Source organism: Pollachius pollachius (assembly GCF_949987615.1).
Source record: "Pollachius pollachius genome assembly, chromosome: 6".
NCBI lineage: Eukaryota > Metazoa > Chordata > Actinopteri > Gadiformes > Gadidae > Pollachius > Pollachius pollachius.
Window position 1 is genome coordinate 18,008,097 of NC_136939.1, and position 18,452 is coordinate 18,026,548.

The 18,452-nt window shown below is 46.5% G+C and overlaps 2 protein-coding genes across 2 annotated transcripts; both read right to left on the reverse strand.

The window, feature by feature from the left end:
• Nucleotides 1-253: 253 nt before the first annotated feature.
• On the reverse strand, nucleotides 254-7,426 carry LOC307076923 (septin-2-like; the record flags this gene model as incomplete). Its single annotated transcript, XM_079738156.1, has 11 exons — nucleotides 254-444; nucleotides 3,155-3,325; nucleotides 3,695-3,791; nucleotides 4,324-4,416; nucleotides 4,578-4,695; nucleotides 4,906-5,040; nucleotides 5,450-5,573; nucleotides 5,916-6,002; nucleotides 6,321-6,417; nucleotides 6,644-6,754; nucleotides 7,418-7,426. The coding sequence occupies 11 exons, from the start codon at nucleotides 7,424-7,426 to the stop codon at nucleotides 254-256; spliced, it is 1,233 nt and encodes a 410-aa protein (XP_079594282.1).
• Nucleotides 7,427-7,834: 408 nt separating this feature from the next.
• LOC307077016 (LIM domain kinase 1-like) lies at nucleotides 7,835-17,954 on the reverse strand. The gene is made up of 15 exons (XM_079738260.1): nucleotides 17,664-17,954; nucleotides 16,036-16,174; nucleotides 15,392-15,501; nucleotides 15,104-15,280; nucleotides 14,247-14,352; nucleotides 13,726-14,051; nucleotides 13,437-13,623; nucleotides 11,116-11,202; nucleotides 10,849-10,980; nucleotides 10,707-10,766; nucleotides 10,538-10,603; nucleotides 10,189-10,381; nucleotides 9,755-9,810; nucleotides 9,402-9,559; nucleotides 7,835-8,600 (listed from the first exon to the last, which is right to left on the reverse strand). The coding sequence occupies exons 1-15, from the start codon at nucleotides 17,705-17,707 to the stop codon at nucleotides 8,024-8,026; spliced, it is 2,418 nt and encodes an 805-aa protein (XP_079594386.1). The 5' UTR covers nucleotides 17,708-17,954; the 3' UTR covers nucleotides 7,835-8,023.
• Between the last annotated feature and the right edge of the window lie 498 nt (nucleotides 17,955-18,452).

Here is an 18,452-nt window from a genome sequence, read left to right on the forward strand (position 1 = left end):
TTCAGGGGTGGAGGAGGGGTCTCTGGGGTGGAGCGCCAGGGCTTCAGGGGTGGAGGAGGGGTCTCTGGGGCGGAGGGGCGGGCCTTCAGGGGTGGAGGAGGGGTCTCTGGGGCGGAGGGGCGGGCCTTCAGGGGTGGAGGAGGGGTCTCTGGGGCGGAGGGGCGGGCCTTCAGGGGTGGAGGAGGGGTCTCTGGGGCGGAGGGGCGGGCCTTCAGGGGTGGAGGAGGGGTCTCTGGGGCGGAGGGGCGGGCCTTCAGGGGTGGAGGAGGGGTCTCTGGGGCGGCAGAGCTTGCAGGGCTGCAGGACACAGGCGGACGCGGGGCCCCTGAGGCGTGTGGGGCCTCTGGCGGCTCGGGCTCCGGTTCACCTTCTTTACCCCCGACGGGGAGGGGCTCCTCGGGACGGGGGGGCGGCGGGAGGGCAGAGAGGAGTTGGGGAGGGTCCCTGGTGGAGTGGGGGAGATGGGGGAGGTCCCTGATGGCGGGGGGGAGGTCCCTCATGGTGGGGAGGAGGTCCTTTGTGGCGTGGGGGCGGGCCAGGTCTTCCTCGTCCTCAATGGACAGACTGGAACGCTGGTAGGAGACATTGGAATATACTCCATTTTGACCCGCTCAAACTGTACTGCAACACAACACAGCACACTGAACTGCATGGCTTTATGTTGCCCCCTCTGGTGGCGCCAATAGGAACTGCATGGCTTTATGTTGCCCCCTCTGGTGGCGCCAATAGGAACTGCATGGCTCTATGTGATAGTTCATCGGTTTGTCCAGAGCGTCTTAGTCAAGTTTAAACTGTTAACTTTGTGAAGGATAAAGTGAGGACAGAACACACTCTCTGTACCGGTAAGAATAAAGAAACAACATAAGAAATATTTCAAACTTATTGCATACTCAGGTAGTTACCAGGAGTAACATACCTGTGATACACAGGTTCCTGTGTGTGTGTGTGTGTCTGTGTGTGTGTGTGTGTATGTGTGTGTGTGTGTGCGTATATATATATATATATATATATATATAGTATTTCCTTTAATATACATAATGGACTAATTTCTGAATGGTACACGTTTGAATTGGCCCTTTTTGCAGTACTTCCATACCAGAATAAACACAGGCTTAGAAGTATTAAAGAGAGACCCATTCCACTGTGTTTTCCTACTGCTCCATTACGGACTAATAGTATCGAAGCATATAGTAACACATCAGTACAGTTAAATATGTATGGTATGCAAATGTATTTGTTAAGCCGTAAAGTAAGCTGAATGCAATTATCCTGCAATGATAGAATACAGGTCTTGTTGCCTCCATTTATTTCAGATATAAAATGCAAATTTTAACTAGATGACCCTCAGACATTGAAATAGCATCTGAGACAATATACAAGGATGGGCTGATAAGCATGAGGCTGTGATTGTAGCAGTCGACCATCACAGTTACTGCTGATCACTCCCTGAGGCTGGACCCCAACGTGTCCTGAGACACTAATGTAAGCTGTTAACCAGAGAGGTACAGATAGGTAGTAGGCTAACCAGAGAGTTACAGGTAGGTAGAGAGTTACAAGTAGGTAGTGACCAGAGTAATAGGTAGTTAGAGAGTTACAGGTAGGTCAAAGAGTTGCAGGTAGGTAGTAACCAGAGTAACAGGTAGGTAGAGAGTTACAGGTAGGTAGTTACCAGAGTAATAGGTAGTTAGAGAGTTACAGGTAGGTAGTAGCCAGAGTAACAGGTAGGTAGAGAGTTACAGGGAGGTAGTCACCAGAATTACAGGTCGGTATAACCAGAGTTACAGGTATGCAGTAGCCAGAGTTACAGGTAGTAACCAGAGTAACAGGTAGGTACAGAGTTACAGGGAGGTAGTCACCAGAATTACAGGTCGGTATAACCAGAGTTACAGGTATGCAGTAGCCAGAGTTACAGGTAGTAACCAGAGGTACAGGTAGATAGTAACCAGAGTTACAGGTAGGTGGTAACCAGAGTTACAGGTAGAAATTGGTATCCATGATGACACACGCACACAAACTATTCTAGCATCACACATATCAGAATACAGCTGAGTAGTACAGCACAAAGGTTGTGTCCCTCTCGCTGTTCCCTCTAATTACTTACAACCAACAAGAGGCTTAACCCACTTGCTAATTCTTTTGTGGGCGGGGCTTCACGATTTAACACACGCGCGCACACACACACGTACACACACACACACACACACACCATATTTTTATACTATTATAGAACTATGTCTCCAAAAGATCTTACCTCCAGTCTCGCTGCAGGTAGGAGGGGGAGCAGAGGACCGAATGACAGCATGGGATTGGAGTAATGCGGGCAGTTTAAAGGCGGCTTAAGTTGTAAACAAAAGCATGCATTTGAAACGCAAGAAAATGATCAACAAATGAACGTAGTATAAGTGTTCAGGTGTGAAGCTATAGGCCAACATGGAGAACAACGGGGTCTCTGATGTGTGATGATCATTTCGTAGACGTACCTCTGATGTCGCTGCGAAACCTTACGGGAGAGGACATGTGCTCCATGACGCGGGGCTCAGTGTCTGTCCAGGAGCCGCAACACCGCCTCCTTCAACAAACCCGAACAGCACTCACTGATTTGAGCGCCTGGTTTACGTCCCGTATGACTCATGGACTAGGGGTACGATAAGGCGATCAGCACCTGATGGTCACTTAATGTAACGGTCCACCGGATGTAGAGAACGTTCACCATTTATGACGACTTTACCTGTGAATATTTTTAATGAAGAAGTCTTTCCTTTTTTATTTTTGATTGTATCTATGACTTGTGAGCTATAAATAATAGTTTTGCCAATTCTTCCTCCAACAAGATTAGGTTGTAAAGTTTGCATGGACTCAACATGACATAATAGGTGACATTTAATCATTTTCAGAAGATAAAAAATGAATGGGTTGTTTTGTCTTAAATGGTTACATAACTCACAGACTGGCGTGTAATGCAAACCATCAATAATACAAGCAATAACAAACAAATAGTGATTTATTATTGTTCTGTAAATGCTTGGTGATGTTAATGGATCATCTGGAGCAGCCTCTCCATTCTGCCAAAAGATACAAACATACGGTGCGTTTCAGATTCAGTATAATATACAACATGATTATACGTAATGTTTAATATAGGTGTATGTATTACATTGGTCTTTGTTTGCAATAGGTCTCCGTGCGGGCTTGTGGCTCCTCTGGTGAACTTTGACCCGGTAGTTTTCATAGAGCGTGTGGTGAGTGAAGTCCTTCATAGCCTGCATGTGATTGGTCACTAACATTCGTCTCAGCAGAGAGAAGTCGCTGTTGGCCGGACTCTCCACTTAAAACAACAGAAGCACACAGAACAGGCTAGCGAGGACAGGTTTCTGTTTCTCAGTCTATATTATTCTGATGCTTGATGCCAAATTCACTCCACAAAGAGATGATGTTGGTGTCCTATATGGGCTATATTTTTGTCCTGCTACATGATGCCCACTTGACATGGGCTGTGATCAGTGGCACAGAGGAGTGTGTGTGTGTGTGTGTGTGTGTGTGTGTATGTCTCTATGTGTGTATATGTGCATGCATTCGTGCATATGTGTGTGTGTGTGTGTGTGTGTGTGTGTGTGTGTGTGTGTGTGTGTGAGTATGCGTGTGATTATGCATGTGTGCGTGTGTGCTAGCGTGCGTGTGTGTGTTGGTTCAGTACCGTTCACCGCACCCCAGGGGTAAACCCGGGCCAGGTAACACTTGTCGTTAGACTCCATGGTTGCGTTACCTCCAATGACGGCAAACGGGATGCTGTTCTGGAAGAGAAGAACAAGGCGTTGTGTGGCTGGATGCCTGTTACTTCACAAGGCGTTGTGTGGCTGGATGCCTGTTACACAAGGCGCTGTGTGGCTGGATGCCTGTTACTTCACAAGCCGTTGTGTGGCTGGATGCCTGTTACACAAGGCGCTGTGTGGCTGTATGCCTGTTACACAAGGCGTTGTGTGGCTGGATGCCTGTTACTTCACAAGGCGTTGTGTGGCTGGATGCCTGTTACACAAGGCGCTGTGTGGCTGGATGCCTGTTACTTCACAAGCCGTTGTGTGGCTGGATGCCTGTTACACAAGGCGCTGTGTGGCTGTATGCCTGTTACACAAGGCGCTGTGTGGCTGGATGCCTGTTACTTCACAAAGTGCTGTGTGGCTGGATGCCTGTTACACAAGGCGCTGTGTGGCTGGATGCCTGTTACTTCACAAGGCGCTGTGTGGCTGGATGCCTGTTACTTCACAAGGCGCTGTGTGGCCGGATGACTGTTACTTTATAACTACTGGGTTCTGGATTTCCTCTCACCTGCAGCTCCAGATCCGACGGCCAAAACTCCTCTTCGTCTTCACAAAGGAACTGGAAGATCTTGATCTTGTGGCTTGCTATGTCTTTCAGAATCTGGAAGTGGAACATTATTTTTCAGGGCTTTGAAGCAGGGAAATGATTGTAATTGGAATGCGTTTTAGTGTTGCTGTATATATTCTTTCTTAAATTCAAACAGCAAAACAAATGTTTCGGATTTGAAGCGCTAGCCTCCTAACAGCCCTCCTCCCACTCACCCTGGCCTTTTTGGCCAGGAGCTCTGCCTTTGTGAGGGAGTCCGCCTTGGCCACCACTGGAACCAGGTTCACCATGTCCTGCAGTGACTTCATGCACGCTACGTCCAGGGGCTTCAGGCTGAACAGAGCCATGCGCTATGTTGTTCACACTCTGGGATTTATTTATTAATCCTTTGCTTGCTTAAGATTTATACACATATGGAATGTTTTTTAAGTTGGTCCAACTTATACTGTTTCACGTTTAGATTGTTTTAAGTGCTTGATCCGGTTCAAATCCAGTGGCGTGTGTGTGCGTATGCGTGTGTGTGTGTGTGTGTGTGTGTGTTACCCGTGGCCAAAGGGAGAGATGAAGTACAGGCAGCAGTGCACTCTGTTGTCGTGGATGTTCCGGCGGTTCAGAGCCGTCTCGTCCCTCCGGTACGCTTCAAACTGCTCCTTGATGTAATCAGACGCCTGCATCCTACTGCTCCGCAAGGAAACACACACAGCATAGGAGAACAGGAAACGTGCATGTACATACACACAGCATAGGAGCACTGGGAACGTGCATTTGATATTATGCAATATATTATATTGATAACGGACCCGTATAAGCAAAGCAGAGGAAAGGTTTCACCCAGACTGGTATTGTCCATTAATGGGATGCCCTTCTTTTACAAAACATGATTGATTGACATGAGCGGTATAACTGTAAGATAAATATTCAGAATACCAAATGCATAACACACACACACACACACACACACACACACACACACACACACACAGACGTGTTCTTGTAGGGCAGCACACCTCAAATGCATAACACACACAAACACACACACACACACACACACACACACACACAGACGTGTTCTTATAGGGCAGCACACCTCTCCCTGTTGTCTAGGGCATCACCAAAACCTGGTGTGTCCACCACCGTCAGCCTCAACCTGATCCCCTTCTCTTCAATGGCTGCCGTTTTCCTAGTGATGGACATGGTCTGAGTGACGTTCTCTAGAATATCGGAGTAGAAATATTAATTATTATGAGGTCAGAACTGTTCCCAAAAGGATTGACTCCAATACCTCTGACTTGGTTTGATGCCTCCGCTCAGATCTTTACATATCTTTACTAATCAAATGTACTTGACCTACCTTAAACAATCCAAATGGGCAACACAGATGTGCTTTGTACTTTGTGTGACTCCACTACTGTTTATTTGTCCTTGTTCACCTATTCCCGTTGATTGCAGTACTTTGTGTTCCCTTTCAGTTTAAGTAATTGGACTCTACCTGATCATTGGATGAACCTCAGCAAAGTGAAGGGAAAGTGTGGCCGCACTACAGCTCCCAGTACCTGATGCGCTGGGGAGGAGCCTGTCCTTATAGAGGTCCACAAGGAACAAGGAGTTCACCAAGGTGGACTTCCCCAAGCCAGACTCTCCTGGACCAATGAGAGTGGAGATCCAGAGAGGAGTGAGGTTCAGGGAGAGAAAGAGAAAGAGAAGAGGGAGAGGGAGAGGGGGAAAAAGAGAAATAGAGGAGTGAGAGGGAGCGAAAGAGGCCAGGCATTATATTTGAGGTAAACAATATGATGATGTTTGTATGCCTTCATCAATTGTTGATGTTCCCTTCTTAATCTATAGGCAGGTATTAAGATGTTTTGAACTTATTGCTGTGCCTCATCAAGAAGTTATATGCTACATCTCATGTTGGGTCAACACAACACAAAGCTCTAAGTTCAACTTCTAGGTCCTCTCACCTACGACCATCAGTGTGAGGTCAAAGCCCTTGGCCATACAGCTCTGGTGCACCTGCCTGGGTAGGCCGGCCAGGCCTACATACATCCTGCCCGTATCCTGCAGCACACACCACCATGAATGCACTTGGTTTGAGGGAACCTTTTCAATTGATTTGGAATTCAAAATAGACAATATGAGAGAGTGAGAGAGAGCGAGAGAGAGAGAGCAAGAGAGAGAGCGAGAGAGAGATCAATCGATCGATAGATAGAGTTTATCATCATGTAAAGGAGCAGGGCTGAAGGTTCATTTCCCTGAGCCCTTGTTCTATTCTGCAGGGTCTTACAGGGTCCACGTCCTGAAGGCCCGGGTCCTGAGGCTCCTCTAGAGCGGTCTCAGGGTCAGCTCCCTCATCCTCGCTCGGCAGCTCGTACAATGGGAACAGTGAACTGAGCGACTGAAATCAGTGAGACTACTTCAGCATCCTCTACCTTTTTAGTTTGTAGGAATTCGTTTTTTCACAGTTCGTTCTACCTAACTTGAACTTGTTCTAAGTGGTTGCATGGTCAGAGGAGGGGACCTACCTGACCGCCTGCTCAGACGTCCCGTCGGAGGGTCCACGAAGAAAAAAAAAGAAAAGACGGAGGCTATCGTTTGTCACATTAACGCTGAACTGGGGAACGGGGAAATATTCTGGATGATTGATACATGATCAATATATGCTAACCTTGCACCTCGTCAGTCTGCGTAGCCACAGCTGCAGGGATTCAGAATGGAAAGCATTACATCATCATCTTCATCTAAAGGTAAGCGAGTGACCCCCCAGGAGATATGACGAGCTAAGGGAAGGGTAAGTGGGCTTATTTCACACCGGCAGAAAACTACCGATCGTCCCCGATTAACAAAAACATTTAAGGAGTCCCTTAACTAAATGATATGTGGGGTTTACTTAACCTTTACAGCCTGCTTCTGTCCAACTCAATGCCACACATGAGTAGTTCGGTCAACACGTCTACAGTCCAGGTAAGCCTACGTTATGTTTTCTGAAGGTGTTAATTAATTAAATTAAACAGCACATTTGCGAAACAAGATTAAGAAAAATGGCGTTGCCCAGGTTTACCTCGTCCATCGTTATATTTCGACTTCTTCATGATAAGTAACCTGACCGACTGCTGCATCTACCAAACAACCTGTGTTCTTTTAAATGAAATCATCTACCAAAAAAGTTGTTTTCTTTTAAATCAAATCATTTAGCTAACAACTTGAACTGGAAACGATCTCGGGTAGAACGTCAGAGCGACGCGGTTGGTTATTGGGTTCTTGACTAATATCAATAAATCTTTTTTCTTACCAAATGATTCCTTGCAGCCTATAATAATTAAGATCATAACGTTTTTAAAATGTTTTACTCATAGCTTTACTTAATAGGCCTACTGCTTCAAAATGCACATTATCTTACTTATTTAAAATGTTTTATTTACTTCTTGTATTCCCTGCATTAGAACCCATCCGAAATGGCTTTGGTTTGAATATGAAGTCTACCTTCAGATTCCAAAATAGCAGTAACAGGAGGGAGCAGAATTCAAATCCATTGAGATTTCCAATCCAAGCTTATTAAATCCATTCATTCATTCTCTTTCCATGAGACAAAATAAATATAGGACTTTCATTGCACATTGAGGGTCCAGTGAGCTCCGCCTCAACCTGAGGACATGCAGGCGGAGCATCACAGAAAGGAGCTGCTCTTTGTGGTTCTGTCCCATAGCACCCTGCACCTCCTCCTACTCTTGCGGTTCGGGCCCCCTGCCGGGCTGGGGGCCGGCGGTGGACTCTGGGACGGGGCCCCGGCCTCAGGACCCTCTGAATGGGGTTTCCTCTCACATGTGCTCCATGCGTCCAAGTTTGAATCTCCCTCTGGAGACTTGCGTTGAGGACTCGGCGAACGCAGGGGGTCCGCCGCACGGCCCTTCATGACTCCTTCAGAGCCCCCCTGGTCCGCTCTCGCCTCCCCCTGGGGGGCTGGTCCTTGTCCCGGGGTTTGTGATGGAGGGCCGGGGTCGGGACTGCTGCTGTCTGGGTCGCCTGACCCCTGGGGGTCTGGAGCCCTGGATGGCCGGGGGTCTAGGGCCCCGCCCGACCCCGGGGGGTCTGGCGCGGGCGGGTGGTCCGGGGAGCGCTGGGGGGCCGCGTGCTGGTCCCAGAAGGCTCTCTGGTGCTGCTCCAGCTCAGACAGCAGGGGCAGGCGGATGTCAAGGTGCATCAGGAGGTTGTCCAGCCACTCTTCTAACCTGGGAAACGAAGGACTGGAGACAGAGATATGGAGGGAGGGAGGAGAGGGGGTTAAGTATGATTCTTAAAACCTAAAAAGATTATTTTAACCCGTGGGAACAACCCGTGAGGGGTTTTTCTCCAGAAAACCCTCATAGGTCTATTCTTGATCTTGGGTACACATCTGTTGACTTTTAATTGTAATAAAACCCTAGGTCAGACTTCTCAACTATCTCCTTGACTTCAGCGCTTGCTGTATTATGTACAAAAATGATGCATCTGTGGCCAGCCATGGTATGACGTTGCTTCCTTTTTGGTTTCGTTTTTGGTCTTTCATATGATTCTTGTGTTTATTCAGGACATGTGTTTCAGGGATTTAAGGCAATCACACTGACGTTACACTTTCGGTGTAGAAAAGCTTCCCCCTCCCCCTGGGTTGCCCCCCCGTATATCGGCCCCCCACCATAATGGCCATCACACACTTTTTAATGTTAAATAGTGTGGCGATATCCGTTCAATTAGATTAAGTGTCATGTTATCAAAAGCAACCGATATTCGTGTCCCCCAGTGCAAGTAAACACTGGCTAGTAGCGCAGATTGCTATAATCAATACACATAAATGGTAGCGATAATTATATGTTTATGATTGTAGTTTACCACTAAGGATGATCAATACATGTAAACAATAGTGGTAATCATACATTTATGATTGTAGTTTATCACTATGGATGCAGTAACTGTGTGCTGAGGATCCTAAATAGGCTGTTACCTCCACCATGTCCTACCACATGTACAGTGACCATGGTGACCAAAGAGATCGGACTGTGATTGGTTACCGGATGTCAGCCTCCAGGTCACAGCAGAGGGCAGCCAGGGGGAGGTAGGCGGGGGGGCAGTCTGAGGGGTGGTACTGCTCCAGGAAGCCAAACACATTCAGACCAAAGTCCCGGTTCCTGGGAAGGAAGTCTGGGTCGGCGCTCACCCTTCCTATGATCTTGGGGTAAAGCATAAGAATACTGTCAGACGCTAAACGTGACAAGGGTGTTTACTGAAATCCCTTCCACACATTCGCTAAATGTAAGATGATGTAACCAGATTAAATAATAAACTCTAAGGACTGATTATATCTTCATATTTTCACATATTACATTTAGTTTTTGCAAATAAGATGCTGACCGGAACATCTTACCTCACACACAATGATGCCAAAGGAGAAAATGTCGACTCGTTCATCATAACTCTTCCCTTGTAGACACAAAGGAGACAACATTATCAATAAAAGAATATGCTAAAACCCTTTATGGAAGGTGACACACATCAAACTTCTGACTTAACTGCCCTTGTCCTACATTTAGTATTAGACTATAGACTTCTATATATAGACTGCTATATATAATTCATAAATGCACCTTTTCAATTGTGGTTGGAATGGATGCTGGTATTTCTATTTATCCTCCGTTAATCCAGAGTATGTTAATTTAGCTTTAATTTATCCATGTGTCCCAGCTAGATCCACAATATAGGCCTACGTAAATTCTGATTCAGTTACTAGTCCCACTGGCCATTAGTGTAGGCTGTTTGGCTTGTTAACCTTCCTGTGGACCTATTCTCCTGTAACCTCACCACGGATCATCTCAGGGGCCATCCAGTAGGGGTTTCCCACCACAGTGTAGCGCTTCCTTCGGTCAGGCCTGCGGAGCGCCGTCAGTCCTTCCCCGGGGCCAGCAGGGGGCTCTCTGCCCCCTGCTGACAGCGGCCTCCTGTCTCCCACCACCAGTCTGGCCAGCCCAAAGTCCGCCACCACCAATCTCTGGTTCTGCAATATGGAGGTGTCAAGGGTCAATATTGAACCTTATGTAATCAGAGAAAAGATACCAAAACAAGCATTGACCATTCTGTACTGTATAATTTGTGTGTGTGTGCGTGTTAATGAATTAGAGTGCCTTAGGCTGATAAATATTAAAATACTAACCTCTCTGACTAGGCAGTTGTAAGAGTTCAAGTCTCGATGGATTACATTCATAGAATGCAGATACGCCTGGAAAGGAGACATGTTTTGTTTGATTAAAAATACACCAAACTCTTATTCTGTATATATTAAGAATGCTTGTCTCTGGGTTTCACTAAAGAAATAGCCTTACCATTCCAGCAGCTATATCTTTAGCAAAACTCACTCTGGCACTCCATGGAAAGTGGTCATCCTAGACAAGAAGAGACAGTTTCTTAGGACATATTGGGACACTTGGGATGGAGAACATTTCACATGATAAGTGGAAATCGTACCATTTTCTCAATGGTCTCCCTGAGTGTCCCCCCCTGGATGTATTCCGAGACAAAGTTAAGTCGTTTGTCTTTGTAGAACAGTCCGATGAACCTGAGAACGTTGGGGTGATCCAGACAGCGCATCACCTTCACCTATCAAAGACAGGGCAGTGTCGCAAGGGCTTTCTCAGCAGACGAGTCAACGGGACAAAAGGAGTGAGTAACTTAACAAAAAATTAAGGTAAAACAGAGTCGGGAAACCTTTGCACCATTTAATGTCCAGTGTACCTCTTTTAAAAAGGTCTTCTGCGTGTCTTCGTCAAACCGAATCAGTTCCTTCATCACCATGACCTCCCCAGTCTCCCGGTGTGTCACCTAGACAACAACACATGGTTCATAGAACACGCTATATTTGCTTTACATTTAGGGCATTTAGCAGATGTTACACTGTATCGCTGTCGGTATCGGAGGATGCTTATAGAACCCTAGTGCCAAGCTATAACAATTGTTAGGTTAACCCATTTTCCGTATACAAATAAGATAGGATAAGATGCTACACAATAAGTGTGTGCTATATTCCTTACGCTATACTATATACTAAAGGATTAAAAAATAATGTTTTGGTTCAAAGCAGATTTGTGTCCTACATTATTAGTAAAGATGGAAGTGGTACTTTAAGGTGTGTTAGAAGATCCATTATATATAATTTATTTTAGAATATGTGCTTTTTGAAGAGAGCACAAGTCTATAAAGACAAATTTTTACTGTGACAAATAATGGTATGGTAGGTATCGTTCTGAGCATTAAAGCTAGGGTGGGTAATTTTTTTACTGTAATATTTTGCAAAACTGTCATAATAGCCAGTCAGCTATATGTAGGTGAAGTGCTCTGAGAATATCTTCCCATTACTTTGCTCTCCCCTGCCTCTGTGTGCCGCCCCCAAAAATTGCCACAGCTCATGTACACTTTGACCAATCAGAGCGAGGCTCTGATTCTCCGTTCTTATTGGCTGTGGGACTGTCCGTTCACCTTGGCAACGACGTTGGTGCGTCCCTGCGTGAGCGTTCACGAGCCTAGCAGTCTGACAGTTTTGCACTACTACGGCGACAACAAATGAATAGCAATGTCTTCATCAACGGCCCCTAAATTTCCCATTCCCTGGATACCAACAACTAACACCGCTAAGACAGAGAAAAAAAGAGGAAAGACACTTGTTGAAAGGACAGCTACTAAAAGGGAGGCGGAGAGAGCTCGAAATTAAACCAGAGTAAACATTGGCGTGGCTTACGAGCGATGGAGAGTTACGTGACCTGAGAAACGCTGAGATGGCTACATTTCTTATAGACCGGTAAGGAATAGTGATATCTCTCCATGGTATATTGTGAAGAATATGTAAAGTGTCGGCTGGTATGGTTTTTTACTAGGCAGAGCCATGATAACTGTTACATTACGGTTCTGTAATGTAACCGTTTCAATACGGTTCCGTAGGATGTCTTGCATCGGCCCATGGTTCTTTTCCGGTCCGTTTAATGTGTTAGTTATGGTCACACTAACCTGTCGGAATAACACAGAGATTGTGCTCACACGTCGCCTAGGCCTCAACGCAACTGTGGATAATGTCCGAGTCACATTTGTGTAAAAGCTACCTTGACACAACTGCCAAGATAAGCACAGCGAGGGAAGTGTAGCATATGATATTCCATGTTTTGTTATAATGTTGTTGCAAGCTAGCAGCAGCCTCGCACTAATGTTTATTACCTCGGAATCTGACATGGTGTTTCGTCTTCCTATCAATGTAACTGAATTCACATGAACGCGCATAACTGACGTTCGGAGGGAGGAGCTACGTAAGCACGTAAAGCTTGGCAGGGAGGGACCAGAGAGAACACAACGGAATCTCAACGGCTGTTTTCTCCAAAATTACCCACCCTAGCTTTAATAGGTCAATACCGACCAAAACCTACACATCTTAAAGTAAAAAGGCCAAAGTTTACTACTCCGTATCTCTAATCCGTATCCAGTCTCCTTAACTACGGAGACCCCTCGAGCATTTGACGTTGGATACGCAATGGAATTCCGACCGATCGATCTTATTTGTTGACTACAAACTATAAAAATAGTTTTGTAAATAAACGTACAAATCCTATTTGGTGTTTTATTGGTCCTAAATGTGCAAAGTTAACAAGGTATAAAGTAAATAAGATGCGAAGTCAAACCAGAGAAGTGATTCCGGAAACTATTTTGTTAGAGGACCAATCACATCCCTTACCGTCTCCGTTGCGTCGACGGATAGTTAAAAAAATTTGGATGCGCATGTAAGCTATGAAGAGGTTCTCCGGCTACGGAGAGGGCTCTCCATGTCAACATACAACACTTTACGGAGGACTATAAACCGGCCTTTAAAGGCATTGAGGACTCATGATAGAGTCATTCTAATACACTTGGCTTTCATTTAAATGCTGTCGGCGGTACTTCAACTGATTTTTAAACCTCATGTTTCTCCACTCTTGCACCAACTCGGAGTGCCTACAATGAGGGACAGTCGTTTCTATACTCATGCTGATCAACTACCCACCAAAGCACACCCATAGCCCTATAGTCCAGTTTACCTTGACAGCTTGGCCAAAGCAGCCTTTGCCGAGCACCTCTCCGTGGAGGAGGTCTGAGGGCCTGAAGATGCGGTGAGCTCGGTCCACAGGGTCTGCGCGGAGGGACTCGGAACGAAGCATTTCCCTCCTCTGGAACAACAGGTACGAGCCGCTGGAGGAGGGACACTTGTCGATACTATAGCTCCGTCTACCAAGTAAAATCAACAATTGGTTGGAAGCGAATCCATACAGTTCAAAAAGGCTATTGGTTTTGTTCACATGATGCGAATAAACTTATCCCAATTCATACAGAATGTGTCTTGAACGCATCCCATGGGGTTGAGGTGGGGACAGCCTTGTGCTGATTGGATTAGGGTCTAGTTCCGTCCCCAGACAAGTCCCCTCCTCCTCAAGACTTTGTTGGTGTAGCTCCTCCCCCAAACTTGGCTCCTCCTCCAGACTGGATAGTAGGCGAACCCTGGGGAGCTGGTCGCAGGAGCAGGCCTGGGCGGGCCCCTGGCAGCTTGCGGGGGCCGGGGGCTCCCCTAGGTGGTGTTCCCCTGGTTGGGGCTCCCCTGGGCAGTGCTCTATGGTGAGCTGGAGAGGCCGGGTGAGGTCACTGACCACACACTCAATCTAGAGGACAGATGCATTGGTCTTGTGAAGTAGGAATTCATGACGACAGAAGGACACGGTTGTCCTATGTATGATCTGTTATTTGGATGGTTTTATTGAGTACTGTGAGAGAGTATATTCACTATCGAAGCCGCTATTGAAGATCCAAATAAAGTAATATTAGTTTGTTATTGCATTGATTTATTAAACACATACCTCATCCAGGGAAAAGCTGCATACTGGAACCCCGTTGAGCTCTAGGACGTGGTCCCCAACGTGTACGGAGGCCAGGAGGTCAGGGCTGAGCAGGGATGGGTCCAGTCTGGACACAGAGGTGGGAACAGCTGGATGTTATTGGAGGTTTTCATCTTCTGGAGGCTTTGCCGTGTTGGGTGGGGGGGGGGTTCAGGGGTGGAGTCTCTGCTCAGGGGGCTGGCGTTTCGGAACAGTTTGTAGTTAAATTGCTTTTTATCCTGCCAACAAATAGCAAAACGTGTCACTGGGGGCCCTCATTGTCAACAAAACGTCATTACAGAGATTCAACTGGAAAGTGAAACTACATTATTTAAAAACTGTCAAACTTCCCCCACGTTAGCCTGGGAACCAGACATATCTCTCCAGCTCCTGTTTTTTTGTCCGGCTCCCTTCCCATCCAAAAAGATTTCTGCCCAGTACGAGATAGACCGATCACAACCGTTCTAATCTATCTAATATGAGGCTGGATAAATACAATGACAGGGCCGAGGAGCTTTGCTTTTCGAAACAGTCTTGGAGGAACAGAAAGTTTATTTTCACTAAAAGAAGAACAGACGACTGCACTTAAAACTTGGTTTAGAAGAAAGATAGATTTTTATCGCTAAGTGCTGTGTCACCCTATCGCTGCCATGATTGGTTATAGGTTTTCAATTGCATCCAGATTCACTTTGGTCTGCGTCCGATGGTGACGCCCTTTGGAAATCGAAGCTTAAAGGAGAGGTTCTAGTAGTCTGGCAATGCCAGGCAACCCTAACGGGAAAGACCATCTCCATGTTCTAAAGGGGTGAACTGTTCCTTTAAGAAGGCAGAGAACTCACTCTGCTACGGTGAAGAGAGGCCCCTGGTCCTGGCTGAGCGTGGGGGCCAGGGTCAGTCCCCTCCTGCCCTCGGGGTGCGGGGGAAGGGACACCAGCGCCACCATGTGGGGGGGGCTGGTCAGTGCCGATGGGGAGCTCGTCCCGGAGTACACCACGCCACGCGAGAAACACCTGCCGCTATGGTAGATAACAAAGAAATAATAATAAACAGGAAAGGGACACGAAATAAAAATGGGAAACAGGAAATATAAATCATTAACAGCCAGCTGCTGTCCAAAAGGTCTTTACCAGTAGAGTTGGGAGTGTTCCACTAGCGTGAATGAGTCTCCATCTCCAATGAGCGCTCCACAGCTCCCACACGTAAAGCACTCTGGGTGGAACCTCTGCTCCCCGGCCACCTGACACAGGACCAGCCACAAAGTAAGACCAGGAAAAGACCTTGATACTTAGATCAGATTCTTTGAAAAGACCTTGATACTTAAAGATCAGAGTTTCCAAAAAGACTGACTGGCTGTGAAAGGTATGAGTTATTTTTGGCTTCAACACTGGACCTTTTGATAAGAAAGGGTGCATGAAATCAACAAGGTAAAGCCCGGTATTTCATAACTGTCTGGATGCTTTTTGGGGCCAGGAGGAAACCAGTAATATCCCTGGTCTGGTTTGTGCATGCAGAGTGTTGCAATGCACATTGAGTCAAAACGGAATAAACCAGAAGACAAAGTGCATCAGCAAGTGTCAGTTGCCATATTTGATGCTCCTCTTCATATCCATAAAGTTACTTCAGAAATGAGGATAGATAGTGTCATTATCTGTGATATAGTATGCATGGTATCTCTCCTGCCCTGTTGGTTTGGGTTTGTGGTGAAAAAACAAAACAGGTAGATCTAAAATGGTATGAGACGTTGGCCGTGTGCAGACTTAAATATGGTTACCATGACGAGGCCTGTGGTGAAGGTCTCTTTGCAGCCGTGGCACTGCTCCCCAAAACGGTCCCAGTAGTGCTTCTTGCAGAAGAGCTGCTGCTCTCTCTCATAGAACCAGTGAGGAAGAACACAGCCACACTGAGAGCACCTGCACAACGCAAAACAACAGTAGGAACAATGAGAAAGAATACAGCCATAGTCAGAGCACCTGCACAACACAAAATAACAGAAGGAACAATGGGAGCTCAACAAGGAAATAAAAAAAGGAAAGTAGCATCTTTATAGTAGATCATACATAATGTTCAGATCATACATAATGTTCAGATCATACATGATGTTAACCACATTCAGAAGACCTTCATGAGTCCTCCAGATGGAGACGCAGCTGAAGTTGCCGTGTTTCAGATTGCTTGATTTGTGTCCCATTAAATCTGTTAGAGATGTATAAAACCTTTAACGACACCTGGCCAGAGATTGGCTTTAGTTGAATCTAGCCTGACTGTCTAACCCTGCTTCCTAACCAGCTGAGCACCGGCACCAGGAGGGAAAGAACTTCCTGGAGAGACAGCTCCAAGGTTTTCCCAAGAGGGAGGGAGCCTCCTTGAGAGACAGCTCCAAGTTTTTCCCAAGAGGGAGGGAATGTCCTGGAGAGACAGCATCAAGGTTTTCCCAAGAAAGAGGGAATGTCCTGGAGAGACTCTTCCCTGCATCTTTTCCTGAGATGACAGGAAATTCTATTCAAACATTAAGTTTTGTTGGACATTGCTTATGAAGTTGATTCATGGGCTTGTAGTGTATTAACCAGTAACATTGAAGAGTATTGGCAGATCATCAAAGATAGTCTTCAAGGACATTTTAGTTTTATGGACCAAAGGAAGTATTCATTGACCTCTTTGGAATAATCCTTGTGGTTTGTATAGTGTGTGTACCTTAGTATAATACATGTCTATTGCACCTGCCAGCTAATAATTGCATAGGCTAAGATGGAGGCTAACATGGAGGCTATGTTAGCCCAGCCTACAGGTTCAGGAACACGCTGCTGCTGAGGAGCAGCAGTCGGTTCAGAGGAAGCCTGCCTTAAACAAAGAACTCTTCTGCCAATGAATAGGAAAAGGATATACCATGGAGATACTGAAAATAACCTGGTCCAAACTGGGTGAGACAGCTGGACTGTAGCTTTATGTCTGTGCTGACCTATTGTTTCTTTGCCTCTGGCAGAGGATGTGTGTGTACTATCTATAATCCACATCTGTAATGCCGGGGAAACATATGGACACGCTAACGCACTCAAACTGAAACGTTTCCCCTCTGATCCTCTGTCTTCCGTGTCTGGTCCTTCCTTCCGTGTCTGGTCCTTTCCCAGAGACAATAGAATCTGATGTTGGAAATGAGGTAAGAATCCCCCACATCATTGGTCAAGCTCTGACCCTGGGTCTCCTCCCATTGGCTTTTGTCGTTCACTAGAATGTATTTTCAATTGCACATTTTATATACAATGGATATTGTTGATAGATGTCTAGAATAATGCTGTCATTATTAATGACAGATGTTATAACGCCATAGTTGATTTAGAACATTCAGTCACACCACTGAGGATGTTCCTGGGGTGCTTTCACTTTCCCCGCAAAATAACTTACGTTCCTGTCCCTCCTCTACGGTATCTCTGGTCCCGTCGTGACATCTCTGTCCCTCAGCGGTCACTCCATGTCCCCTAGACCGGGTCCTGATCACCAGAAGACCCTCAGGTCACTCCAGGTCCCCTAGACCGGGTCCTGATCACCAGCCGACCCTCAGGTCACTCCAGGTCCCCTAGACCGGGTCCTGATCACCAGCCGACCCTCAGGTCACTCCTGGTCCCCTTAGACCGGGTCCTGATCACCAGCAGACCCTCAGGTCACTCCTGGTCCCCTTAGACCGGGTCCTGATCACCAGAAGACCCTCAGTTGACTCCAAGTTAATCCGGTCAGGAACCAACAATGTCCCCAGATCTGTGTGTTGTCATGCGCCGGGCGTGATGAGCAGGCGCTGGTATGTTTTTCTTGCGGTTTTGCTCATGCGCGCTCGCCCATTTCCTGTGCAGCTGACTTCCCCTTCCACCATTTATTCGCAGTGCAGTGGCGCGTGTCCCACCCCCAGGCTATGAGGACCGCCTCACTGGCCTTTCTGTTATGAACCCACTACACACACACACACACACACACACACGCACACACACACACACACACACACAGACACACACACACACACACACACACACACACTCACACACACACACACACACACACACACACACACACACACACACACACAACGTCTCCCTGTCACTTCAAGCAGCATGTAGCCTACACCTCTTTCAGATCGAATTACAACATTCTGGTTTCAGGAGATTGCGTGTGTGTGTGTGTGTGTGTGTGTGTGTATGTGTT